The sequence below is a fragment of the Onychostruthus taczanowskii genome, unplaced genomic scaffold (genome assembly GCF_017590055.1).
Source record: "Onychostruthus taczanowskii isolate IOZ18803 unplaced genomic scaffold, ASM1759005v1 scaffold2, whole genome shotgun sequence".
In the NCBI taxonomy this organism is placed as follows: domain Eukaryota; kingdom Metazoa; phylum Chordata; class Aves; order Passeriformes; family Passeridae; genus Onychostruthus; species Onychostruthus taczanowskii.
The window spans coordinates 17,512,802-17,540,640 of NW_024499239.1; the positions used below are offsets into that span (position 1 = coordinate 17,512,802).

General features: G+C 36.2%; 1 protein-coding gene across 1 annotated transcript in view; it reads right to left on the bottom strand.

The window, feature by feature from the left end:
* Nucleotides 1–142: 142 nt before the first annotated feature.
* The window catches only part of STX18 (syntaxin 18), a 58,914-nt gene continuing 31,217 nt past the window's right edge, over nt 143–27,839 (bottom strand). Inside the window, exons 2-11 of the mRNA XM_041402946.1 lie at nt 25,109–25,176; nt 15,558–15,673; nt 14,321–14,398; nt 14,154–14,220; nt 10,654–10,769; nt 6,142–6,230; nt 2,974–3,032; nt 2,147–2,216; nt 1,497–1,577; nt 143–258 (exon numbers count right to left, since the gene is read on the bottom strand). Of these exons, the coding sequence (XP_041258880.1) occupies nt 163–258; nt 1,497–1,577; nt 2,147–2,216; nt 2,974–3,032; nt 6,142–6,230; nt 10,654–10,769; nt 14,154–14,220; nt 14,321–14,398; nt 15,558–15,673; nt 25,109–25,176 (840 nt within the window). The 3' untranslated portion in view covers nt 143–162. The remainder of the gene's footprint in view (nt 259–1,496; nt 1,578–2,146; nt 2,217–2,973; nt 3,033–6,141; nt 6,231–10,653; nt 10,770–14,153; nt 14,221–14,320; nt 14,399–15,557; nt 15,674–25,108; nt 25,177–27,839) is intronic.

Genomic DNA, 27,839 nt, shown 5'->3' on the forward strand with positions numbered 1-27,839 from the left:
CAATGTACTAATGGATATGTGCACATCTTATTTATTGGAAAATATTTCCATCATAGAGGTATGAGAAAATGCATAAAGTATGTAGGTGTGCTGTTATACCCCGCTCCACTAAAAAAAAGTCAGAACATTTACAAACAGAGCATGGAGCCAATATATGTTTAATTAATTATCATACCAGTCCAGGAAAAGCAAGGAGAATGAACACATCACAAGGAAGAAGAGGATCCATACTCTAAATCCAGCATTGTTTTTGATGGCCTGTGAGGGAAAGGTTATCCCTGTTACCATTACCAGAAAATACAATTCAACAGTGGTAACTCAGAATGCCTGTTTGTGGCATCACCCTTCCCTCCCACAAGAGAAACAGCAAAATTTGACCTTAATTTCAGGTGAATATAAGTCAGGTTGTCTGGTACCTCTTTAGATTTATCACACTGAAGTCACACTCAAAATCTTAATATTGCACGAATCAAACTCCAGGAGCTATATATCACAAAATACATGCTCCAACATTAAATTTCAAAAGTGAAATTCCTTGATTAAAACTAACCAGGCCTTCATCTTTCTAATAAATACCTGACTTGAAACCAATGAAAAAAACAACAAAACCAAACAACAAAGAAAAACAAAATCCCTGACACCTCTGGAGGTAACTCAGTCACTTATTTCAGTCTCAGAGCCAGTATTTTTCTTGGCTACTCCTTTCCAAAACTGGACCAGCAGGGGACGTGGTTTCTGCTCTCATTTTTTAGATTTACATAAGGGATTTTTTAAATATGATACAAACATTAATGTGAGTAACAAAGTTTATTTTACCACCTTTCACAACTGTTTCTCAGGATGGTTTAGGAAACTTAGTTCTACCTAAAAATGTGAAAGGTGAAATAAAATATAGCTTCAGTTCTTGTCATGTTTGGTGCACTTTTCAGAAGAGCAGAGCAGTGGCTAACTCATCCTTGAGGTAGGAGGGAGAAAGAAGTGAGCCATTTAATCAGGAGCCAAATTTAGGAACTCCATTTTCATTGAAATCTCAGTTCCCAAAATAAAACATCTTTTCCTTCTACTTAGTAGAAGTGGAAGAGGTTTGTTTACTGGGAGCATGCAAGAGGTGTTCAAAGTCTCTTCTGCTAACACTCAGCATTCTGTTTCAACCGTTTCAACACTGTCCTATAAAGGTAGCCTGCAATTTCTGCCCCCCACTTCTTTGTTTTAAAAAAACTTCACAGGTGCTTAAATGCAAGCCAGGTGACCTTCATATTTAAAAACTGCTGAGGCCAAGTAGATTTCTGCAGTCCTGTGTAGCTATTCAGATCATGCTTAGCAAGTGTGAACTATTGAGAAGCTCAGTTACCTTGAAGAGTTTTCCCAAACCCCTGGGTCCTGACACCCAACACTCACTGCACTATGGGCGACCTTGCATGTGCTGTTTAAAGCAACACCTGGAAAAAACTGAAAGTTATGAGAAATGAGTCTAAAACACAACTTCAAGATTTTACCTCTCTTATGTCTTCATTGCCTTCTTTTATATTCTCTGTTGCACCCACAACTAATTGATGGATATTGTCAATATCAGTTTCCTGTTTAAAAAAGAAATAAAATTGAGAAACAGCAATGAATGTTACCAAAAAACCAAAAAAACACTTCCAAGGACTTGGGGAACAAGCAGACCTCAGAAGTAAAATAAAATCTGGTATTACTAACATCTTTGTCTCATTGATGCAAAGGCAGAGAGTAATACATTAAAGCTGTAATTTCTTTATTGGTGATTTTACAAACCTTAATGGAAACCATCAAGACCAGCAGGAAGTCTCCCATTTATCTAGAGTCAAACCTAACCTGATTTTTCCCAGCTCTTTTGGAAGAGGTGCCAACATTTCCAGGATGCTGTTATATAACATGTTTAACAGGACACCAGCTCTGAGGCAGAGCGATCATTCTAACACTTACCTCTCATTTTCCTGGTACACACTAGTAAGTAACACCAGTAAATATCTTGATTTTGAATTTGAAAAACAAAAGTATTTTCCTTCACGTTTGCATTGAAGATTCGTTAATTTTATATTCACAAGTTGGCAATCAAGACCAAAATGCTCCAAAAAAAATCCTCAAGTTGTATTTACTCCTGTAGTATTAAATTAATACTAACCTGTTGCAAGACTTTCTCAGTGAATATCTCTTGTAATCTGGAGATTTCCACCACTTTTCCTTCAATTTGTCTTGGCAAAGAACAGAAATACTCCATTAGAAACTAGTGCAAACATGTCTTGCTGCTGCAGATTCAGACCCTCCAGCCCAGTAAGTGGCTGCTCAGGAGGCCACTGTTCTGTCAGTAGTTTGTGAGGCAGCAACAGCCTGGGACTGGGGCTTGGACAGTGCCTGGTTGGAAGACAACCAGCCCACAGTGAGCCCTGAGAATGGCACCCCCAGAAATGCTCAGTGAGCAGCTTTCACTGCCAGGATTTTTCACCTGTCTCCCTTCTTTCATTTCATATAACAACATCCATGTTGGGCCTTAAGCAGTTGATTTTGACACACCCTTTTCATATGCTACTCTGATGTGTGCAGTTCACTTTTGCATAGCACTGATGTAAATTTCTAGCTTGAGTAGCCCTTTGGGTGTTCTGCACAGCTGGGGAGAGTGAATGGCACCACTGCCTGTCACTGCATGGGGTCAGCAATGGCACCTCCCCTACTGCCATCTGGATATCCAGCAGACAACAGGACAGAAATGGAAAATGAAATACTTTGAAACTTGGGTAAGGGAGAATGTAAGCCTTCCAAATGTAACTAGTGCTACTATTCTTTACACTGTGGGACAGCACACGCTTCCTTTCCTGGGCACTGGGGATTTGTCCCAGCTCCTCCCACACCACTGGAGCAAGAACAGGAAGGTGTCCTGCAGCCAATGCCCTGCACACAGGGACTGACTGGGGCATAGGATTGACATGGGTATGTCAAATGACAGAAAACTACCTGACTTCATCGAAGAGATTGTTCATTTCACCAACAAGTCTCTGGTTCTCCTGTTCAAACTGGAAAAAGGGGAGAAGGAAATTACATACAAAATTTATAGGTTTAACTTCCCAGAAGTGAGTCTGAAATGACAGGGTAACAGTATCTCACAGAGAAAGGTTTAGTCTTCTGACATAGGCAATTTCTATCATAAAGAAAATTTTTTTATTTCTTTGAACATCCAGATTTCTTTAAACATCCAGATTTGGTTTTGTACTAGAGGCTCACTGCCTACCTCATTGGTAAAGAACAGCCTTCTCTCCTGGGTTAAAGGATTCCACAGAGTCTAAGAGGAAGGTTACTGGGCACTGCCACCTTCACTGTGGGGTGGAGGTCTCAGGGAAGGTGCCCAGCTCCATTAATTGAAGGGGATCAGAAAGCAACATACTGCACAGTTCTATTGATTTCCACTCTAAAGATCCAATGGTTTTGTCAAATGAAATAACACCAGTGTTGCAAATACATTCAAGTGTCATTGTCACCGCTGTGTGTAGTGACACCACCTACAGAGCAGAGCATTTTTGAAAATATAATCACCTAAACTATATTTATTTTATATTTACTTCACAGCAGCAGATGCTGTACTTCATCACTGCACTGCTTTGCATTCAGGACTACTGTATGTCTGGTTCTGGTGGAGTCACCTCACAACAAAGCCAAGGCACAGAGCAATGAAACAGAGCCACGAGATTTAGTGCTGTCATCGCCAGTTGGCCCTTGAGTGACTAAGTGGGGCCACCGTGCTGCAATTGTTTTTTCAGGCTTTTGTAAGGACAGCTGTACAAATATTCAACATTAGAAATCCCCTATTTTATTGCCTTAAAAATCAGATGGTAACTAATTGGGAAGACAAATTTTCAGTGAAGAAACAGTGAATGACTTTAATCCTTTACAAATAGCACAAATCCACTTGAGAAAGTATTCTTCAAAAACTCCCTTTGATATTTAAAACCGTCCACTGGCACAGATTGCCTTTTAAACTGCTAAATGATCTTTGCAATTTGAAATCATGGCTGATGGAGCACTTGCACAGACAGCAGTTAAGATATGCTAAAACAGGCAATTGAACAAAGGGTTTGAGCACTGAACACATCATACACCAGTGCGTCACAAAGGGATTTACATGATGGGAACATAAAACCAAGCTCTGGCAATCAGTATAGCTCAGTGATTTATGGCTTATTGAAGTAGCCTCTTTTATGACAGTGAAATATTCTGTTACCAAAGTATGGCATAAAGTGACAAACTGCTTAATATATGGCTAAAAAATCCAAGGCATAAAAGAAATAATCACCACTCCTTTCTGTTATTCCATGAGAAAAGTCATTAGATGTGCTGTCTCTGAATTTAAGACAAAACCAACCAACCAAAAAAAGATAAAGTCAGAGAAAAGTAGATATTTTCATGACTCCAAACAGCAGAGAGATTTTTCCTACTCAATACAATCACAAGACATCTGCTCACAATAACTGTAAAAAACATGAATATACCTGTATTCGGAGTTATAAATTGAAATGTATTGTGTAAATCATGCAGTAGGCCTGCAAATATTTTGAACAACATCAAGCTCTCTCCTGATGGTAAAACAGTAATAGGAGGTGCTTTAGCAGTGACAGGGCTTTAATTCATTATTTTATCTACATGAAGGACCATGGAACCATGACTGAGGATTTCCTAAGTATGATATGGCACAAACCATCCCAATTTAAAGCTAACACAGCAGTTTACAGATTGCAAACTATCCTCTTCATAGAATTGTTTAGGATAGAAAAGATCTTACAGATGAAGATAACCCAAGGCCACCACTACGCCATGTCCCTAGGTGCCACATCTAAATGTCTTTGAAACACCAGCAGGGATGGTGACTCCACCCCTTCCCTGAGCAGTCTGTTCCAAAGCTCAAAAAGCCTTTCAGAGAGGAGATTTCTCCTATGATCAGGCCTACAAAACACAACCTGCATTGGCTTTCAGTCAGAAGGCCCTGTCAGAGCCATCATCCCCAACTCTCATTTCCCTTGTTTCACTGGAAGCTGACAGCAAGGGGCCTAACAGTATTGTGCCTAAAGAAAAGAGAATGAAAATATGTGAAGAATTATCATTTAAAAGAAAACAGAAAGCAGGAGTAAGCCTCTAGATTTTAGACTGGCACTCAAGAACAAAATGAGAGCATAGAGAGCAGCCTCTGAAGAACATTTTCTCTTTAACAAGCCATACCATAATTGTGTGCAACTTAGTCATCTCTGACTGGAAGAAAGATGTGCACTGTGTCTGGGAACACCTCGAATCCCTGCCAAGGAAGCTTCACAAAGTCATACTGCTGCAGCCCTCTGCCCTGTAAAGCTCATTGTTCTGATATCTGCACAGCTACTGACTGAAATCAGTTTTTCCTTCTTTATATAAACCCAAGGCAGTGTATGCTAATGTAGAGAGGGTTTTTAAGAATTCTGAGCTATGTTTAAAATGATAAATTTTAGGAATATCAAAAAATCTGACAGGCTGTCAGCAATCATACCTATGTCAGAAATTTCATATTCAAATGTAAGCAGAATTGCATCAATCTATAAACATGCTGATAGCAGAGAAATGCAAAAATGTTAAAATTAATGAAATTCTGTTCTGACAGACACCTTGCAGCTATTCTTTTTAGGAAACCGATCTGATTTTGACAATAAAAAAATAAAAAGAAATAAAATGAAGTATAATTTCACAGTAATAGTTAAAACAGTACAACTATTTATGTTCTAGAACCTATCCAAGAAAAAAAGGCAAACAATTTATTCTTTCTGAAGTCTCATAATGATTCGTCTGATGTTGCCTTGACTTCTATTGTTTACTGACTAAACAAAGTAATTTGTGATTGTAATGGTAGAAAACAATTTTAATTTCGATTGTTGAAAGATAGTTTTTACTAATTTCATGTCTCCATGTAAATGTTTTGTAGCATTTTAAAATATTAGCTACTACCAGAAGAACCAAGAAGTCACAAGCAAAAGGTCTATCTTTTTACAGCATTATTCTGCATAAAATGTTAAAAGTTAATTTAGGTGAATCTGTACTTCTTTTTTTTACCACATGTGAATACAACAGAAAATACAACAACATGAACAATTAGACACAGGATAAACATACCATTTGTATTTCTTCAGGTGACAGCTCATCTTCACCTCTGCCATCCCCCCATAATCCAAGGTTACTTTGGGCATCGGGCAGATTCCTGTCTGTAAAAGAGCCACCCAACACTTGAGACACTGAATAGCACAGGGCAATGAACAGTAAAGTAAAAATAATTTTTCACCCATGTTAGACTGATAATGAAATTGTTGTATCTCCTTTGTCAGTTACTGAGACTCACCCTGTATTTACAGCACAAAATTACATTAATAACCTTTAATTTCTGAACGGGGCCAAAAGTCTTCATGTAGGTTTAATTTTGTGAACTAAAGGGAGTTCCATTAACACACTGACAGAGAAGGAAGTAAAACAACTCATCATGCACTAAGAGCTTTTAGGGCACTAAATACTATAGCAGTTGTCTTTTAACTGATAAAACAATTTTCAAAATGACAGCCTATATGCAAAGTATTATCTTCCAGTAAGACTTGACAGAACCACCAGCTCCTCCTTTCAGAAACTAAAGACAGAATCTCAAAGATGTTTTGAGCACAACTCACAGACGAACTCGATTTTGTCATGCTGTTTAAACTTCCTATTACAGTGCAAATCCCACACCACACTGTGCAAGGGGTCTTCCAGCACATAACAGGAATCAGCTCCAAGGCCACAAATTAACCATAACACATCAAAGCTGCTGCATTCATTTCAGTAGTATTTTCCCTTTGATTAAAGCTATTCATCTGCATAAATCTTTGTATAACTCTGGCATAAAAGATCTTGAAGGGCTATTTCTGGGATATTCCCTTCTGGAAGATTTAATTTTAGGCTTAATTATATACTTCTGGTTATAGAGGAAGAATGTTAGAAGAGAGAAAAGGAACTGTGCTTCATGAATGTACTGTTTCTGAAGCTGTTCTAGCATGAATGTTTAAAAACCTTGTAAGACTGCAGCCTTGAGAGAGAGCCTCTCTTCTCCCCACTGGCTGTAACGATCTTAAAAAACCCAAGAGAGATCTGTACCACCCACAATGAATCAACCCTCAACCTGCTTTGAGGCTGCAAATAAGAACACAGGAAGATTTAGTTTTTCATTTTTCATATATTTCAGACCTCCTATTTATTCCAGTCAATCTTTTAAGCATTTATGTGTATTTTAATTTGTTTTGCTATAACTTCCTAGACATAATTTTTTTCAATTGCTTAAGCAGCACTAATGCATCATCATTCAGAGACTGACTTGTCTTGGGAAACCTGTGAAAGGAGTAGTCTTATTTATGAACACATATATGAAAAGAAATACAAGGAGAAATTTTCCCTTTTATCCTCCGTGATAGTATTTGTGCAAACTCTTGAAACCATCAATATTGTAAAAGAGCATTGTGTATGTCTCCTTTATAAACTTTTTTTCTGGCCTCCCAACAACATTGTTTATGCTAACCAGGATGCATAAACAATGACAATGTTACAAATGGGGGATGCTGATATGGAATATAATAAATTTATTTTAAAAACAACCCCAAAACAAAAAATAGATCAGTTCTTTCTTTTAGTAGTAAAATACAAACCCAAAAATCTCTTTAAAGATTGTTTAGAAAGCATCCAACTGGCTTTTTTCCATGGGGTATTATCAGTATTTCAAATCCATTTCACAGAATCACAAAACTTACTTGTTTAGGTAATCAATGCATTTACATTATATCAAAATGAAAATAAATTATTTACCGTATTCAAACAAAATAAGATAATTAGTTTATGGAGGAAAAAAAAAGAGAAAACCCAGAGGAACCAATTAGTTTCAGGCCTTGCCAGCACTGTTAAAAAACAGCACCTGTATCCAATGTGATGGCTAATAAGCAAATATACTTATGGTAAGAGGTAAGCAAGAAACACGTATCTCCCCAGGGTCCCTCCTGTCACTGTGCTATGTTTTGGGCTTTCTGCAGCTTTCATAGAGCTGACATTAATGCTTTTCTGCAATTCAGCCAGCAAAAGCCAAACTACATTTTTATTTCAGAAAGATAAGTAGTCAATTCATGACAAAGATATAAAATGATCAAATGCTCTGAACCTTTTTCCATGCTGAAAGGAGACAGCTGCTAAGCTTGTGGACCAGTTCAAAAGCTACTCATTATTTACATTTATTTCCATGAACTAAATGTCAAATTTGTAATATGCAAATAAATACTGCCAGTATATAAAAGCATTCTCCAGAGAGACTATTTTCCTATCATGAGGCATGTCCACTAAAATTCTAATGTAAACAGGTGCTTTGCCTCAAAACAAAGGTAATCACATTTTGCTTTGGTTTCTGCCAAAAAACCAGAAAAACCCAAGTTGTGCTTCAGCACATTAAGTAGCACATTCAGCTGTTGATCATAGTGTTCAAACAAAGCACAGAACCACAAGCTGCTCTCAAAAGTATCTTTACACATGAGATTTAACCCAAGGGACCTAGGCATGCTGCTGATGGCTAATTCATAAAAACAAATTATCACCATTCTCTAAACCCCAACATCCTGAAGAAGAAAGAGCTGATTTCAAAATGCAAGCATTTCTCTGGCTTCCAAAAATTTAAAAAGTTACTTGAAAAAAAAAAAGTATAAATCAAAGGCTGTAAGATTTAAACTGAGCATCTTCTTTCCTAGTCATCTTGTTCATGTTATTTTCACACTTTAACAGCCACCTACCAGCAAAGTCACAAGGCTGATTCCTATAAGCAGCAGCAACCAGCACTTACCCTTATGTGAGGAATCACAGGCTGTGTGCATTTGCATATTGTTCCAGACAGATTTATTTTGATACACAAGTTCCATAGTTTTCTCAAAGTCTAGTCAGCAACCCCTCATAAGTACTGTAGCAGCACCACTTGTGTGGCAGGAGCCCTACTTTCTCATAAAATTAAAGCAAAAACTCATGAAAGTGATTACTGGAGTAATCAAAATTAATGTGCAATAAAATAGCTGCATTTCTATTTACTGCAGTGGTTTGCTGTGTCCACGGCAACGAAGGAACAGTATTTTCCATGCTGTGGCACAGATTTTTGGAGCCAAAAATTGTAATGACACTATGTGGTGGGAGAATGCAGGGACATTTGGTAACAAGGAAAGAGCACAGGGCAATGAAGATGCTACTATGCTGCTGCTCCTCCAGTGGCACCAGCTCACAGCTGCAAAACACTGATAACAGGTTAAGGTGAAACTCATCTGTGTGCCTGTGTGCTGCATCACTTATGACACACTATAAAAAGGTAAGCACTAGAAACAACACATCATCAAAACCTGTGCCTCTTACGATAAATTCAGTGTTAGAGGAGGAAAAAAGGCACACTGATAGGGCTGCAGAAGTACAAACTGGTTAGGAAGATAAGCAAAGCCATTATCAGAAAATGAAGTTGTTCAGACACTGTGAGGTAATTCAGTGTTAGAGACTTCATCCAGAAGTGAAGCACTCACTTCACAGGAATCCACCTTCTGTATGGCCCTGGAGTCACCGAACAGAGAACTTTACTCTTCATAAAATCACTGAAGAAACAGCAACTGTTTATCAGAATAATACAGCCAACCATTGCATTTGTTCTATCCTGACAAAGCATTATCATAACGTAATGTAATTAGAAAAAAAAATTCCTGCTGTAAATCACAGGGTACCTTGGTCTCCTTTAGACAAAGACTGGGAGACCTCAAGCCAGGGAAAGCAATTTGAGAATCATTGAAACAACATTTCTCTTTAGTTATGAAACCTGATATTACCTGCATAGTGGTAGTACTCCAAAAGGCACTTAGGTCCAAAGCTCAGCCAGCATCCACATCCCAGGACAGGCTGAAATGGCTAAGAGAATTGAAATGGCTTCCATCTCTCAGCCTGAGAAGCAGGCAACCAGGAATGAGAACCAATGCTCACAAATCCCACCAAGATCTGCACAATCTGAAATGACCCCAAGGTCAGAGACACTGCTTTGGACTTCTGGCTATCTCCTGACCCCTGAAAGATGAGATGAAATTCTCCCAGCAGGGCAACTCAATGCTGTCAAGAAGAAAGCCCCAAAACTACTGGATCTGACCAGCCAGTAACCTCCTCTGTGTGAGCATGTTCCAACCTTTGAGTTCCTACTGTAGGAGTCTCCAACTCAAGGTCTCTGTGCTTAAAAACTACAGAATGTTCCAAGAGAATCATCGACCTACTTTCTAATTCCTTGCATTCAGTGAAAGGAATATGGAAAAATTAGACAAATTTCAGAAGACATGATATTGATAAAAATAAATGAAAAGGAAAGAGTACATAAAGAGGTTATTAAGAGGATGAAGAATTCAGTAAAGCATACGATTTCTTTAGCTGTCATGTCAAAAACTTTAAGACTTTGCTTCCTCAGTCTCACAATATCTTTCACAGAAGCCTGATCAGCTCAAGCAAGATGAAAATGGAAAATATGCCAGTCATAGCAATTGGCCCTTCTGAAGTGAAGGAAGTACTATAACCAGACAGGTCTTACCAGAAAAAATAAAATGGAAAACTACATTTTATTCCTACCTTTGCTTTCCTCAGCAGAAAGTTTTTCTTCAGAATCCTCTAAAGGACTCTGTGAAGATTTTTCAGTGGAAAGAGATGATTTGGACACATTGCTCTGCTCAGGTTCAAGTTTGGACCTAGAAGTACAAGAGCCAATGATTTTACAGATGTATTTTTCTAAAATGAGAAAAAACACAGATTACACAGATTACTTTCAATACTTTAACTCTTGTGAAGTTCACATTAAAGATTTTCCAGTCGAGATACAAAATGCACTTAGCAACTGCCACTGAAATATTGCTACAAAGGCAAAGCAAGAGTGAATAGTATTCCTGGAGGCTACAGCATAAAAATACTGACACTTTTATTAAACTTGCTTTCAAAAATCCAGTGTAATAATTTATTTTTTTTTTAAGCCAACATTTAGGTCATATGAAAAAATTTTAGTAACAACGGCCAAGCACTACTTCTTTATTTTTTTCAAATAACAGTGACAATCTTGCTTTATATTTTCAATTATCATAAAGGATATACAATATAATTAGCTTTCTTATACTACTTCTAAGTCCCTATTAGGTAATTTTAATACAAAGGCAATGCAAAACATGAGAAGCTTACTCAGTGATTATATATTAAGTACTTCTCAAGTATGTTTCAGCATGGCATCAAAAAATTAGTGGTAGTGTATTTTTTCCAGTAAATGTCTGTGGCTTATTGTTGTCTACAATGAATTCTGAAACTGCTACATGGCAAGCAGTTAAATGTTTAGTAATGTGAAGCAAAAACCAATGGGTGGAATCACCTGCTGTGCCAGGTGATTCCACCCTACCCTTTATCAAGCAAGCAGTTATATGTTTAGTAATGCTGTTGAAGAAGGTAAAGAAGCAAAAACCAATGGGTGGAACCACCTGCTGTGCCAGGTGATTCCACCCTACCCTTTATCACTTCCTACCCTCTCAAATATAATCAACAGTTAATCTCATTATGATGTGCAATTCTCCCGTGTGCCTAACAGAAGGTGTTGCTTTTTGTGTTCCTTCTTTGCATTGTGTCTAAATTCTAACCCATTATTAGAAAATTCTGTGAAAACCAGAATATAATGCAATTGTCATCACCGAGTGATTGCTATTTAACAGTAGCAGGGAACCTTTTCTAGTGCTAAAACCTCTGCAAGTACTGGGCTTTTGGTAATTTTACAGAGAAGAATTCTTCTCTCATCTCCTCCCTCTCAAATTTGCCTAATAATAAGAAAAAAAAACTTATCTACATATCTGTGCAGTTCAAATAATAGTTTTAATACTAATAAAACACCAATTCCCAAGGTAACAAAAATATCAGCTTGATTTGAATAACTGCACACATAATTTCCTAAATCTTCTAATGGAAAAAGAAGTTTAAAATTGAAATTAAATATAATCTTGAATACTAATAAACATTAAAATTGAAAATCACAACGAAGTACCTTTATAGAAAGAAATGTTTGTGTTTCTGTTTCTCATCTTTTCTTTCTGTGAAACTAGTCCAAACCAGCAGAACTTTTAAATCAAAATATGTGAGTGAATACATAAAGGCAACCTCTGTAAGAAAATTGTAACACTCAGGCAATTTGTTGAAGAGCTTAGGATAGTTATCAATATAGGAGGAAACATGATGAAAGTTTCTACTGCAAACTTTTCACTATTGTCTGATATACACATATTTTAAATTGACTAAACTGCAGGAAAGAAGAGCTGCTCTAGGATTAATTTATTTCTAAAGAAACATATTCCTTTATTGTTTGTGGTCCTTATTAGGCACGGTATAGGAATACAGGAAACTTTCAATTTAAAATGAACAAAGTGTCTGGGATGCACTGTTTAAAGGATACCTAGTTCTTTTAAGAGAGGGTACATGTTCTTATCACATAAAGCATCTACTGAAATCCTCAGGGAAGTTACAAATCAATTATACTATTTTTCTTTAAGTCATAATAAAGACTGGGTTATGCCCTGTGATTTATGTGAATTGAATTTTAATTTAAATGACAACTTAGCCATTACATCACATCTGCAATGCATACAGACTACACCTGGTCAGCATCTGTTTTCTAGTTCTTGCATCTGTAAAGAGAGGTACAGAGGGACCCTCCAATAAAAAGAATGTATCTTTTGGGTTAATTCTTAATGCATTATTGCTTCTTAGTTAAGTGGTACTCTAACTGCTGAAATAATGCATCAAACTGAGGTTTTTTTCTCTGTTTATTCATCTGAGAAATCCTGGAAATTTCACATGGAAAGAGTAATGTAAGAGTACTAAGAGAAGAGCTGATATTCATTAGCTACTGCTTCGACTGCAGGAACAATGCTCTCTTTCTCTGAAGCTCTTTCACATGAAGAATATTGATAAGATTCTGTATTTTTACACATTAAAAATATCACAGTTTGTTTCTGTATGAGTTTTTTTCTGGGAAGTTATGGGAGCTACAAAAACACCAATGCTTTACTTTTCTCTCATTGCTTTTTACCAAATTTTTCAAAAGTGGTTTGGGGTATTTTGTTGTCTTGCTTTTAGTCTGATCCTCCACATGTACTACTATTTATGTCTCATGAGGATATACTTGAGAGAATCTAATTGTGCTTAATCAGGCTGAATCATTCTGAATAAAATATACTTATGAACTTCTGAAAACATCTCTCTAGGTTTAATGTAACTGTAACTGAAAAACCCAAACACCAAACTGATAAACCAGCAACAAGTCTTGGGAAAACGCTCAAGAATTTATTCATGTGCACATTCTAGAACTATATTTTTTAAAATTAAAATACAGATAATGGACCTTGAGGTTACTATTCAAATAATGGAGAGTGAGAAGACATGAAAGCCTCTTAGGTATTAAATAAATTGCAAACTTGCTCACTTTCCCTATTATTCTCAGAACTGGGAGTACAAAGAAAAAGAAAGTGAAGAAGTACGGGGCTTGAAACTTGACTGAAAAAAAAATCCCACCGGACCAAAAGGCAGCAAGCAACCACCTTTAACGTCTCCTAGACATGTTCAGCTCTACATTGGCAGCCTTAACAAGAGCCACTACAGGAAGTGGAAGCTCTTGTTTCAGTTCAGAAGTTACATTCTAGTTTTTTATTTTTATTATGTTTCTGCTTGCCATGAACACCTGCCATCTCAAGCAGTATTTATTAACAACACAGTCACTGTTTAGCAGAAAGATAGGACCTTTAAATAAAAGCAAAAACCAAAAAATTTGCAGAAGTCAAATATTAACGTGCATTTTACTGATTTGGTGCTCTTATCCTTTACCTAAATGAGAACTCCAACCCTATAATGTCACTCTGACACTTTCAGACTTGACTTCACGTGTCTGAAGCGTAAAGAGCCCTGGAATGCACCTGTTGACCACAGAAGTTGCTCATCCAACCACAAACTTCCATTGAAACAATCTCCTTAGAATCTAAACATGAACAATGGTTTTGTTGAATGTCCTACAAGTGAAAGGCACAGTTAAGCTATTTTTTGACATTACTCACAGTCTCTTCTTATCTATCACTCTCTTAACTCGGATGGCTCTTTGTTCAGAATACAGCTTGCACACTCCTGTTCAAGAGAGTAAACAAAATTTCAGGTTAAAATAGCAAGATTCCTTTCTTGGAAAATGCAATCATCCATTTGTAACTATTCAGTAAATACTAAGTACTTTTTAAGTAATCTTCAATGAAGTCCAAGACAGCTGTTCTGTGCTCCTTCACCTGAGCAGACTGGACACCCTTGTGTGCTGAAATACAAAAGAAAAATATAAAACAATCTTTTTAAAGCAAAACAAATAAACTTTTTACTGAATTCTGTAACACTTTGCACTTTCAGTTGATATGTAAGTTACATTCAAAAGCCTAGTCACATTTTATATTTGTTATATATTAGTATTTCTTTTAAACATAGCTATATTTAAATATAGATTCTCTAAAACAGAAAGTCATTACAATGAACCAAAAAGTGAAAATAACTAGTGTCCTGTAGTAATTTTATATATGCCACAGAGTTCTATTATGTCAAATAAACTCTAAACAGGAATAAGTGACATCCTAAGAACAGCAGAATAAATCTAGAGATTTCACTTGCTTAAATTATTGAACTTGCTCAAATTTGGTATACAGACTGTGTGGAAATTTTTGGGATTTATTGTGTCAAATCCTTTTAATTTACATATATAGATATTTTTTATTTTCATAGTATGCCGTTCCCATGCATGACTGACATTCAATGATTCTGATTAATGCTACAACTATGTTTAGATGGCATTTTATAGCTGATGAAAATCTTTTGTGTATCAATAAAATACAGAGATGCAGCAAGTCAACTTGAAAATGGCAACACAGACATTCTCTCTCTACGACTTTCACAAGATCGTGTAGTAAAGGTATGATCCCATATTCAATTTGTCAAAAACACTTTTAATTTACCAGGACTCTGTTAAAGTTTTTTAAATATCTCAGACTTGGAAGTACTATACCTGTAATACCTTACAGGTAGACAAGCTAGTAAAAGACAACCATCACATTTGGATGAGCTTTGGTTTAGGTCTCTAAACAGTGCTGAATTACTACTCAAGTAGCAAATATTTAAGACTCTCTTTTACACTTGTTAACCTTGAGTGTTTCTATGCTATCACTCAAATTTTGAAGTTCAAATAGTGGTGTATTTGAATACATAAACAAAATTTTATGCTGCGGCTTCTTTTTCCACTATCATTAAAGAAAATGGAATTACAGTACTAATCAGCCAATGGAATTACACCAATGCAAACAAAAAGGCAACGACACTTCCCCTATTTTTTTCCTAAAGCATTTAAGATTCACCATTATTCACCAACATTCAGCATTACCTCAGCCTTTATCAAGAACTAAAAAAAAAACCGTAAGAGTTGCTTAGTTTACCTTCTGTTCTGAGCTGATGAATGGCATCAGCACACGTTCTCATAAACACCTGGGCATCTTGATCTATCTGGTCCCGCTCTGTATCCGTCATCCTCACATAATCAGACATAATATGGCTGAGAAACAAGACAAACTTGTCACTTAAAAAATCCCCAACATAAAATCCACAAGTACACACCTTAGACCTTCTTGCGACCTACCATCTGTGTGAGAGCTTTTCTGCAACACAGATTGCCACAGGAAAATAATAAAAAGTATTTTTAAGAAGTAGAAAGTATATATCAGTAACTACCACTGATAAAAATGCCACTCCTATAACGTTGGGAGGCTTTTTTAAAGAACACTTTTACTAGTAAAGTATGTAGAAAAAGCAGTATCACCTATTATCTTGTACATAACCATAGACAGAGCAGATAAGGAGAAAATACAGCTAGAAAATATATCATTGCCCTTGGTACTTATTCCTATAAAGTGTCCTAAAAACACAAAACCAATTCAGGTAAAGGAATAGCTCAACTACTGAAAGAAGTATATAAAAAAAAAAAAAAGGAACTTTCATTATCCCAAATACAGTTCTTCATTTTTGAAGTCGCTGTACTATGAAATTGTGAATTCAAACTAGAGGAAGAATCTGGAAAATAATGCACAATTATCATATCAAAAAATTGCAGTATTTATTAAAACCTGTTCCCATTGTTTATTTCAATTTTAGATTATACATTATGCATTTAGTATTTTCTAATGCTATTAATAAATCTTCTTGTTGCTAAATGAATAAAAATGGAGGCCTGTCCTTAAAAGATTAACTCACTGTAGGTAACAGCAGAAAGGCATACTGTAGAAGGTATTTAACAGTGTTTCCACAGCCATGGGTGACAGGATAAAACTCTGCTACAGCAAAAAAAAGTTCATCTTGTGTTTCCTGGTGATGTAGTGATCACAGCCTATTATATATGCTCTTTAAAAAGGAAAGAATACCTTAACTCATACCTACATTTGAAATTAATTTTTTAATATGTGAAAATTTCCTCACGTGTAATGCAACTACATTACTGCAGTAATACAAGTAAAGAGAGAAGATCTTCAATATTTAGCCTGATATCCTTAGAGATCTCTTGCACACGTCACTGTAATAATGGCAAAGCTCCTCAATGTCTGCTGCAATCCCAGCCACAGGAAAGCCCACAGCTCACACAACCCTGTCTCCCAAATTCATCCCATACAAACTCAGCAGTTCCCTCCTGCATCACCAATGTACTGCAAGCACGGGTCCAGATCTCCTCCACAAAGCTTTAAGTATACTCTAAATAATAATACTCTATAATACCCTTCAAGTATTATACCAAAATCTCATTCCCATCCCACATTACTGGTTTTACATAAAAAAATCAACATATGGTTCATCTTGAAAATTAGTTTCTGCTTATTGGTCAGCTAGTACACAAGTACAGATGGGCAAGCAAACAGTAAGACAAACTAATTAGAAGTAATATTCTATATTTTATGTGTTTGTTTCCAAAACTGCCGTGTATTTGACATCTAAAAATCAGGGCTTTTTTCCCTCCCCCTGTTTAAAACTATTCTAAATGTCATAAAATTATTCTTTATTCCTTAGTACTGTCTCCATTTATAATTCTAAGCATGTGTAAAGCCAGGAAATCCATTCCTATATGCATCTCCACACAGGCCAAGACTGAAGGGACTATTAAGACTCTGGTATGGCATAATTCATAATATCATTCAGTGAGCTCAGCCTAGAGAGTTACTTGAGCATTTTAGGGCACAGAGATTTAGGTGGGAAATAAGGATGGAGTAACAGCTCATTGATGAAAAAAATCCACTCTTCTATTTCAGATTACAATAATAAATTCTGGCTGGTCTGCTGTTGAACAGCATAGAAAGTTTCCATGTTTATATGTCTAGCTTCTTGTACCCCTCCCAGCTTTGGAGTGTTTGCAGAGTTCTACACTTTTCATGTACTTTTTAACATAAGAGGGTAAAATTAAGATTACAAAACGCAAACCAGAATCTTCTTTTAAATCAGACTTAGAAATAAATAAGAAAAAACTTGCCTCAGGCACACTTCATTTTTTACTAACAGTTTAACTAGTGGTAGTGTAGTGATACACTGAGGACAATTGCAACAGCTTTTTAACTTTGGGAAGTTGTTAAGTTACTTTTCCTAGTTGCTGATAGAAAAACAGGGTAGATTAAGTTCTTAAATAGTAGTTTCACAGCTTCAAAGCTAGTATAATGCAGCTTAATCCAGTAAACAAGAAACAGAATACTTTTTCTATTATAACTGCTTACAGCTTACATAGTGTCTGGTAGCAGTGCTTTTGAACATGAGTCAAGCCACTCAGAGAGAAGGATACCTGAAACACAACCTCCTTGGGAAGGCAAGAATGGAGTCATACAATCACATCCCATTATGTCAGAACACATATGGCATCCACTAGTACTAACAGGGTACTGAAGTCCCTACTGCATTCCCCAGTAAATCTGCACACAGAGATTATACTGAAAATCCATTTAATCACCATCCTCTACCAGAAGAGGAACAGCTCATTAAAATAAAACAGGCCAAAGAAAACCAAAACCACATAAAAACATCAAACGAAAAACAACAGAACAGAAAAAAATCCAGCTGTGTCTTGTAGGTCAGAGATACAAATGCATGCTCAGAAGTGCACTGGCAGTACCACAGCAGTGGACTCTTCCATCACTAAATCAAGAAGGGCCAAGAAGTCAGGTTTTTTAGAAGCAAACAGAAAAATTAGCAAGATATGCACAGAAAATGAATGGAGAAAGGAGGAAAAGAAGTTCGTCTGGATTTTCATCCTTGCCAATATGAGAAAACTTCATAAGAAACTTAGGCTAGAAGGCAACTCGGTTTATTTGTGATTTTTAACAGTGGGTGAAGAGTACAAGAAAGACAGTGACCATCAAGTAGGCAGATTTCATCAGTCTAGAAAAATGAGTAGGTCAAATCGCAGAGAAAATTCAAACTTAAAAAAGCAAAGGAAAGAATTCAGATGAACTGGTAGTTTTCATACAGAAATTACATTATAATTTGCAATTCTGCTCTTGATGAAAAGGAAGAGTAGGCAATTCAGTGAGAGATCAACTGAGCTTTGTTGAGCTCAAACAGAAAGATCAGAATACAAAGTGCAAATTAGTTCTGATTTCTATCGATAACTCTAAGGGAACACAGCATGCAGGGACACACTCAGAAGAGGATCAAGTGCAGGATGAGACACAGTTGGGAAGGGATGCCAGTGATAATAAGAGATTGCTCTGCAAACATTACTATAAGAAACACTTAAGAATGTGGTCTTGGCTTGTTACTCAACAGAGAAACAAAATTATATGCAGAGTACGAATTAATTCTAGATGTTTATTGCTTTGTTTTGGGTTTTTTTGCACTAACTTTCATCACGAATGTCGCTTGAAAGCTGCAGTTACTATTCCTTTTAGCTTACTGCTTCTAAGTCATCCGGGCCAAATTTAATACCTCTGTCATTTTAAAAAGATCATAATTCTTTGCTGATATTATCATCAGCAACAGCAAGTGTCAGATAATGTATTAGTGAACAGGCTGCTGAGTGAACTGTGTGAGAGAGAAAGCTACATGAACCACGTCATAGCACAAGTGTACCTGAGGTGCAGTGGCTCCTGGTGAAGTGCATATCCATCCTATCTGTGTGACAAAGCTGTGCTCTGGAACGGAACTAACCAACTTCCAAAAAAGCCCAGGGCGTGTGCACATTCAAACAGTGGGCAGAGACAGGAGACCCAGCCCTGGAATAGAATGGGAAATGCATCAAATGACAAGATGAATCCTCACTGCCAAGAACTAGGAAAGAATAAGTAGCAAATGACACACTGATAAAAAGACGAAGGTCAGCAACTATCTTTGGAAATAGGGTTTAAGGGACAAAAAAGTGCAGAAGACTTGTAGACCGTTCAATCTAGGAAAGTACAGGAATAAATGAGTAATATTTAAGCACTTAGGAAAGAACAAAAAGATTACCAGTACCCAAGATGCATCAGTAGTACATAATAAGCAGTGTAATTTACTGCTGAGATGCAGTAACAGGTCTTAGGGATGGATGAAAAGCAACCACTGCTGGATATTGGTATGGCTCTTGTTATCATCTCACATTCTCACCAGTGAATAAATGAGTTAGAAGAAATAAGCACCATAGGAACGTGAAACTGCAAAGTTGAACATGGGGTACTTATACACCAAAACAGAAGGAAAACACTGAGTTGTGTTTCACAGGATTTTGTCCTGAATCTTATGCCATTTAATACTTTCATTAATAACTCAACAGAATGGAATATATACTTACTAAACTTTCAGAGGCATAAAGTTAAGCAAATTAAAACTGTATCAAGAGAACAAGACTTCAATTCAAAATAATATTGCCCGGAGAAATGACACGAAGAACTTGAATAAGGAATAGTAAGAAGCTCTTTGCTGCATCAAGAACAATTATCTGAACCCACAGAGAATGGGGAACAACTGATTAGGGAACAGTTCTTCAGAAAGTCATCTGGGATCATACTGGATCATAAACCAAACACAACAGCAACATACTGTTGCATAAAAAGTCATCATTACAATGGGACACATTACTCTAGTAACATGGATTGGAAACAGGAAAAAGCAGAATGAGAATGTGAAATCGTTACTGAAAGAAATATTTAAAAGCAAGCAGAACACTAGTCATTCTCTTTTTGGATGTTTCAGCCATGGTCCTTTCAGCCTAACATTTCAGTGATTCTATTTTGCTGGCAAAGCACAAAGAAACAAAGCTGATGTTACTTTAGCTTTTGGAATTAGTAATTCTGCTGGTACATAAAATAACTTCTGCTTACTAATCCAATAAAAGTAACAAATCAAGAAGAAAAATTTTATTTTCCTCCAACAGAGTATTAGAAAAGAGAGAGTAGCAATAAGCAGAAACAAATCAATTGTAAAATAGTAGAGATTTGCCCAACTTACCACCTGCACATATTGCCTAGCATATCCATACAGAAATGCTACCCATGTGCTAACTGCCCATATGAGTATGGATAAGCTTAGCTGCAAATACAGCAGTCACATTCTTCCCTCTGGGCATCTAGTATATTTAAAATTGTTTGATTTCTTACTTAAGTTAGTTTTATGCATTTCCATTTACCACCTTTTTCCATCCAAATGCTGTCTGACATAAATCCAAGCTAAGAGGTCTTTGATTCAAATGACAAAACATTCCACAACATTTTTTACATATGTTTTTTTAATTCTGTGTGGAAGCCTCAGCTAGCAGAATAGGCAATACAGGCACACCTGAATTAGCATCTTCAGTGTTGTAAAATATTGCTGAGATACTCCAGAGTGCTACTATGAAAAATTACTATTTCTGAAATGTGATATATTAATTTAGTCAATTAAAAAAAAAAAGAAGATAAATAATTTGAAAATAATACCCCGGAGAACAGAAAAATATACACCTCCAGGAAAAAAGTATTTACAGATCATCTACATGTTTTACTACCTCAATACAAAAAGCAAGCCTTACTTCTTGTAAAAACATGACTAAGCCAAGAAAAGAATGCAGCCTGGCATTGTACAGGAGTCAGTAAAACACTATTTTTAGAGTCCTTTAGTGGCTACTTCTTTTATTGTTAAATACAAGGAAACACTCTCCACAAAACACTGTTGTAAGCATTCAATGATTTTCTATTAAGTGGCAAATGATGTAACTAATTTACTGCTTAAGACAGATAAATGCCAGGGCAGGAGGCATAGCTACTGGGCACTAACATTATTTTTTAAGACAGAAAGATAATTTGTTAGTAATTTTTCCAGGCATATTATCTGCAATTAACAACAAATGTTCAAGCACTTAACTGCACAGAAGGACTACAGAAGCATGTAATGAAGATACATCAAAAGCCACCCATGCAGCCTTTCTGGTGGAAAAAGTGACATTTCTATTCAAAAGTCATCTACGCTACTTTGATCAACTACATAAGTATCTCTGCAGTTGCAAAACACAATTAATTAGATGTCTAATAATCCCAGATAGAAAGCTCTTCTTTCAAGTATTTTTCTTCCAAGTATAAGGTGTTCTGTGAAAAAAAAAAAAAAATCTAGAATTCTGTCAATTTCTTTCCAGTGTCTCATTAAAACACTATAAATAATGACTGGCCCTTAAACTGCCTAAACCTTGAAAGATCCTTCAGAGAAACTGAAGGCTGTGAAGGAATCCCAAGAGGATAATTTGAAATTTCCAGGTGTTAGGGCAGTACAGGTAGATCCTTGAAGTATATTTAACACAAACATATTGTCTTCGTGGTTCAGTGATCAAAAACATGAAGGAGCTTGTGATGAAAAGCAAAGGCACAAGTTGTTCACAGATGAGACATCAGACAAGTTACCAAAGACCGAAGATGGGATCTCTCCTAGCACAGTGTAAAAAGCAGTGTAGGAAAGCATTATAGCAAATGGACTGAGAGGAACAACACAGAATGTAGAGCAGTCAATATACTAAAAATGGTACCTCATTTGAAAGGAGTTATTGCTTAATAAGAAATATGAAAAAGTGGCCACATCTTGTTAACAGCTTCAGGACTCAAGAGTCCCTGCCTCCTCCTTTCCAGGAAGAGTGATCGGCTTGTGTGCACTGGTTTTGCTTGGGATAGAATGAATTTTCTTCCCAGCAGCAAGTACAGGGTTTGTGTTTTTGATTTGTGATGGAAACAGTGCTGATAACTCAGGCATGTTTTTGTTATTGCCGGGCAGTGCTTTACACAGAGCCAAGGCCTTTCCTGCTCTGCATCCCACTCCACCAGTGAGGAAGCTGGGGGTGCACAAGGAACTGGGAGGGGACACAGCCAGGACAGCTGACCCCAGCTGCCCACAGGGATGTTCCAGATCACATGGCTTCATGCTCAGCATACAGCTGGGAAAAGAAAAGAGGAAAGGCGGGGGTGGACATTTGGAGTGATGGCATTTGTCCTCCCAAGTCACTGATACATGTGATGGAGCCCTGCTTTCCTGGGGATGGCTGCCCATGGAGAATAAATTCCTTGCTTTGCTTGGGTATGTGGCTTTTTCTTTCACTATTAAACTGCCTTTATCTCAACTCATGAGTTTTCTCACTTTCACTATTCTGATTCTCTCCCCAGTCCCACTATGGGGGCACTGAGTGAGTGGCTCTGTAGGGCTGAGCTGCCAGCTAGGGTTAAAACAATGACAAAAAATTCCTTATCACAGAAGGCAAAAACCCTACATGTAAAAGAAAGGAAATAAATCCTAATAAACAGGAGAGGATGAAGGTGTGGTGGCCTGTAAGCCAGCAAATTTAGATCACTACATCAAGAATTTCATGTGTTTTGCCACTTAGATATTTTGTAAGTAATAGCCAAATCAAGAAGAAAGAAGGTGAATAAGCAATTACTAAGTCACTTTAGGTAGTTTAGTTAAGTAGTTAAAGTTTGATAAATAGGACAGAACCTTGGTTTCAAATAACCACTCTTCCAACTGACTTTCTCATTGCTAAAAATTTTCCTCTAAAAATGAATTAAAGACATACCCTCTGTAGCAGGATATTTCATGTATGCCAAAATTAAAAACCATTATTAAAGAATTCATAGTCTTCAAAGGTAAGGTCAAAGAAGCAATCAAGAACCTGATTGTAACACAAAATGAAGGAGTTTTAAAAGGCACACAATAATACAACTTGGTAACTCAAAAGCTCAATTTCAACAACACATTGTGCTACAGCTGGGAAAACAAACAGCAGGACTGACAGAGTAATAATTTTCTTAATGAAATTTGACATCTCCTACATACATTTCAGCACAGCCTTTCAGTATTAAATTGTTCAAAAACTGTCCCCATTACTTAAGTATTGAAGAGTTGTTAACTGCTGTCTTGAGTGAGTGAGGCATTTGCTAAGACTGCAAGACTGACAGCATGGATGCTATGATGCTCTTTGTATCCATGAAGTAGAACAGCACAAGTAATCTAGCATGGAATTTGATATATTTATATCTAATTAAACATAAGCAATTTAAGTTTGAACATTAAGAACATAATCAACTCCAATCACAGATGAGATCTACAGGATTATTTTATGGTTTAATAAAGTAAATGACACTTCTTTCCTCTCCTTAATGAAGACTTGGGTGGGGGGAGAGGAAAGTGAAAGGCACTGAGAATTACCATGATAACTTGTCGCAACTTCTTTGCAAAAAGAACATTAAATCTTCTGGCAATCAAAATAACCTGGACACATTTTTACTCTAACTTCCATTTTATGCAGACTTTTGTTAATAAAATACAAACACTACCCAAAATTTAACTGCTCCTGACTGCTCTTACTGGAATTATTTGCAGTTTCTCAACCTCTGCATGCACATTAAGTTTTCACAAAGTACATGCAGCTTTGTCAGTATTAAATTGCTGGCTCCACCTAGTGTTGTTCATGCTCTATTCCTACAGGCATTGAAAAGCAGAGAGCCAGTCATAAGACAGAGCTGAGCACTACTTCTGCTTGCTCCTTGGAAACAGCATCCCTGACCCACCTCACACACAGAGCTGTGCACACCCCGAGCAGCATTTTCACCAGCACTGACTGAATAGCTCCCACAGCCTCTCACTTATAAAAGAAACCATTTTCCTTTTTTGTTTTGTTCTTAAAATAACAAAATACAGCTTTTAAACTATTGTGGAGACAAAAAAGGAAGCCAGAAGTCTTTGATAACTTACTCAGAACACACTTTGATTCCACTGATGAGGTAGTATTGCTATTACTGCGACAGACCCTTTCAGGATTAGAGTTGTTTCTCAGAAAAACTGTTCCTCCAATATGGACTGAGCCTAAGGAACAGCAGATGGCTCATCTATTCTTATTGTCTTTTCCTGGGAAAGGATATCTGTCTGGACAGCACCTCTATTTGGTATCTAGGAAGCTTTTAACCCAAAGTGATTTTAGGCTACATTTTATCTACCATGATTGAAGCAACAGCTCAGCTTTAGTCAGGGCTGTGTCAGAACCGGAAGGCAGACAGGGCTGATTCACCCAGTTTGCACGTAACAAAGTTTCACTACAAAGCAAATTTTACATTTCTCAAATGCTACAATTATTTGTACTGAGTTAACCAAAATACAGACTGCACTAACATTTAGATCTTATGATAACATGACTTAGTATCTGCAGACCAGAAGATACTATGTTTTTCTTACAAACACCAACTTGTATACTTGTATTTTAATCTTCTAAAAATCCTACTACTAAAGTTACCAACAAGTAAACACATACAGCAATTTTGAATCTTCTTCAGATTCTGAGCCTCATTTTATTCAGGTGCCCTGTTTTCTTGTGACAGCACTATTCTTCCATCTTATAGTGGTTTACAGTAAGCCAATTAATAACATTCACTGTTTTGGTTTCAATCATTATGCCTATAGGTTTTAAATCTGTTCACTTTATAAGCATTAAGATAAATAAATAAATATTAGATAAACCCATTTAAACACAGTGCACACTTACCTATAAGCATTAATGTAATCCTTTCTGTGTTGTAGAAGAAAATCTTTCAGCTTTCCAATATGAGAAATCTAAACAAAAAGAAATCATAATTAAATTTCAGATTATTTTATGTTTGAAGTTCAGTATTCCACACTTCAAACATGAATTCATACATTTCTTATTCTATAATTAAATAGATTAATAAAATGTACTCTTTTATACTAGAATTTTCACATTTTCCAAGCAGTCAATACATAAAAATAAGCAAAAAAAGATCTGTTGTATGAAGTTCCACCTTGGAGAACAGCAGTAAAAATACGTGTCTTCTTCCCAAAGAACATAAACTAAGCAGTAAATTTAACTACAATATTAAACATTAAAAATATTAAACAAGGTAATACAAAATATGATCTAAATTTTCAATCCAGAATTTAATGATTCCAGAATTTCATGTAAGCTTTGGAAATAAATTAATTTTGGAAGACCACACAAGAAATTTTTCAACTCTTTACTGATCAGACATACATATTCAAGTCCAGCTATCAAAACTTGTATGGCAAGGTACTGACCCTCCCCTTCTACTTTTGCCCTAAAACAGTGACCAGTTTGTGCCCAAACTAATGTCTCTACTATCTGATAATCATTAGTAAGCTTTGCCAGATCACACATAACAATCTGATTTCCATTTCTGAATTTCCACCTCAATCTGGATAACTTTTACTATATATCGCTTTCTTTTATTTTTTAAGAAATCTTTACAAAAATCTTTTGGAAAGCCAGAAAAAAAGAAATCTGAAACAACTTTTGAAAACTTCAGTCTAATTTAAAAGATTTGGTGTAGCATAAGATGCTGCTTATTTTAGAGAATGAAGGGACTACGGAAGTATAGCTTAATTCACCAGAGAAATGAGAAGACACGATGGGGAGGGAGAAAAGGGAAGAGAATTCTATACATTAGCAATATATATTTTCTGAGGTAACTTTTAAAACTATATGCTCAAATATTAATTAATAATTCAGTGTAAACAAAGCATGAAAGGCATTTTACAACACAAAAGTTGTTTTAATTTACAATAAATACGGTTTACTCCACGTATCTGGGAAAAAGTATCAGAAACTGTTCTAGTCTTAAAATCTCATTTTCATGCAAATGATCTATGCAATTAAACAAACAAAAAAACCACAGAGAAAGAACAGAATTGTTTGGATAAATAGAAGATTAATTCCCCCAATTATTTTTTTTTCAAAAGCAGCTCTTTGAAAAAAAGTGCAAGGAAAAATGTACTTAGTAACATCACAGTAATTTGTACAACTCAAGAAAAGTGTTTCCTTATGCAAATATATAAGACTCCATTTCCCTATTACTATTACTTGCTCTGTTTCAGTTTTACTATAATCCATCATATTGGATAAGGATTTTCCCAGTTTTCAAGTCTCAAGTTTTTTGAGTGATTATCACAGGAAATTTCATCCCATTCATAGCAAACAGAGTTCTGTCAGTACCTTCAGGAGTTTCCCTAAGTGTGTTAGCACCATTATACACAGCAAGAAGGGAAATACTGCAATTGCTACAAGACCAATGAGGCACAAGCAGTAAGCTAAACCATTCTACAGATGTTCCTTCTCATCTCCACTTGAACTTAATATTTGTACAGTAATCTCTTTCTCAGCTCAAACTTGGTATGTCATCAAATTTGCTGAATAGACTAATCAAGCTTGACTATGAAAGTGAAACATCTAGAACAGTTATACAGTGTTCCAGTGGAACAATACTACTTAATAGGCAGAAAGAAAGTACTGCAGAGGACAAAACAAATGTAAAATAAGAAATGTTCCAAAACACTTATATTAATGCATGAGAAAACACTAAACTAGAATATATATAAGCAAATTTTGTAAGCAATAAATCTTAATATTACTGCAATAGTTACAATTTAGGAGTGATTAACAAGCAGAAAGAATCAGAATGACAAGCAAGAGCACTGTCTTACAGTAATTAATTCATCTAGTCACAAAGAGCATTCTATTTAGTCTAAAATTGTCATGATGTGTTTGAATTGCACTGACCCCACTTTGCCTCTCCTTCATTTGTAAAGCTATTTTCATGAATTTAGAATGACACCATTATGCCCATACTCACATCAAGCTCTTAGTTCCCAAGATTTGCATCAGAAGTGAGACTTGTTTTAGTTTCCCTCAAATTCTAACAGCACCTTCTGCAATCCTGCACTGCAGATATTTCTTTCTCCTTTTGTTACCATGTACTATTGGCATATCTTTGAATTCAATTTGTCATAACCATATGAACAAAATTAACTTGTTTTATTAAAAAGAAAGTCTCACTAGTATTAAAGGAAGGGAGTGCTAATTTTATTTTACAAAATTGATTGGTTTTCTGTATGATGCTCAAATTTTTGTAGATACAAAATGTCCCACATTATACAAAGATAAATCCTGAAGATATCTCCAGGGTAATCAACTTACAATTATTCTGGTGTTATCAGAGGCCCACTATACACTCTTTACAAAGTCACCAAGCTTCAGCCTAAAGGGAATAAAGCTTCCCTCTATTTCAACTGAGTGGCTTTATTAGAATGCTATTCCTCTTATTACTGTCAAATTATTGTCTAATTTCCAGGTTTACTGATTACCAACTTCTATATGTCTCTTCTTGCTTCAGAATGGTCCTTTTCCTTAAAAGTTCTGCTTCCCTGCATGTGTGTTTGACTTTACTGTCAGTAATTCATTCTAT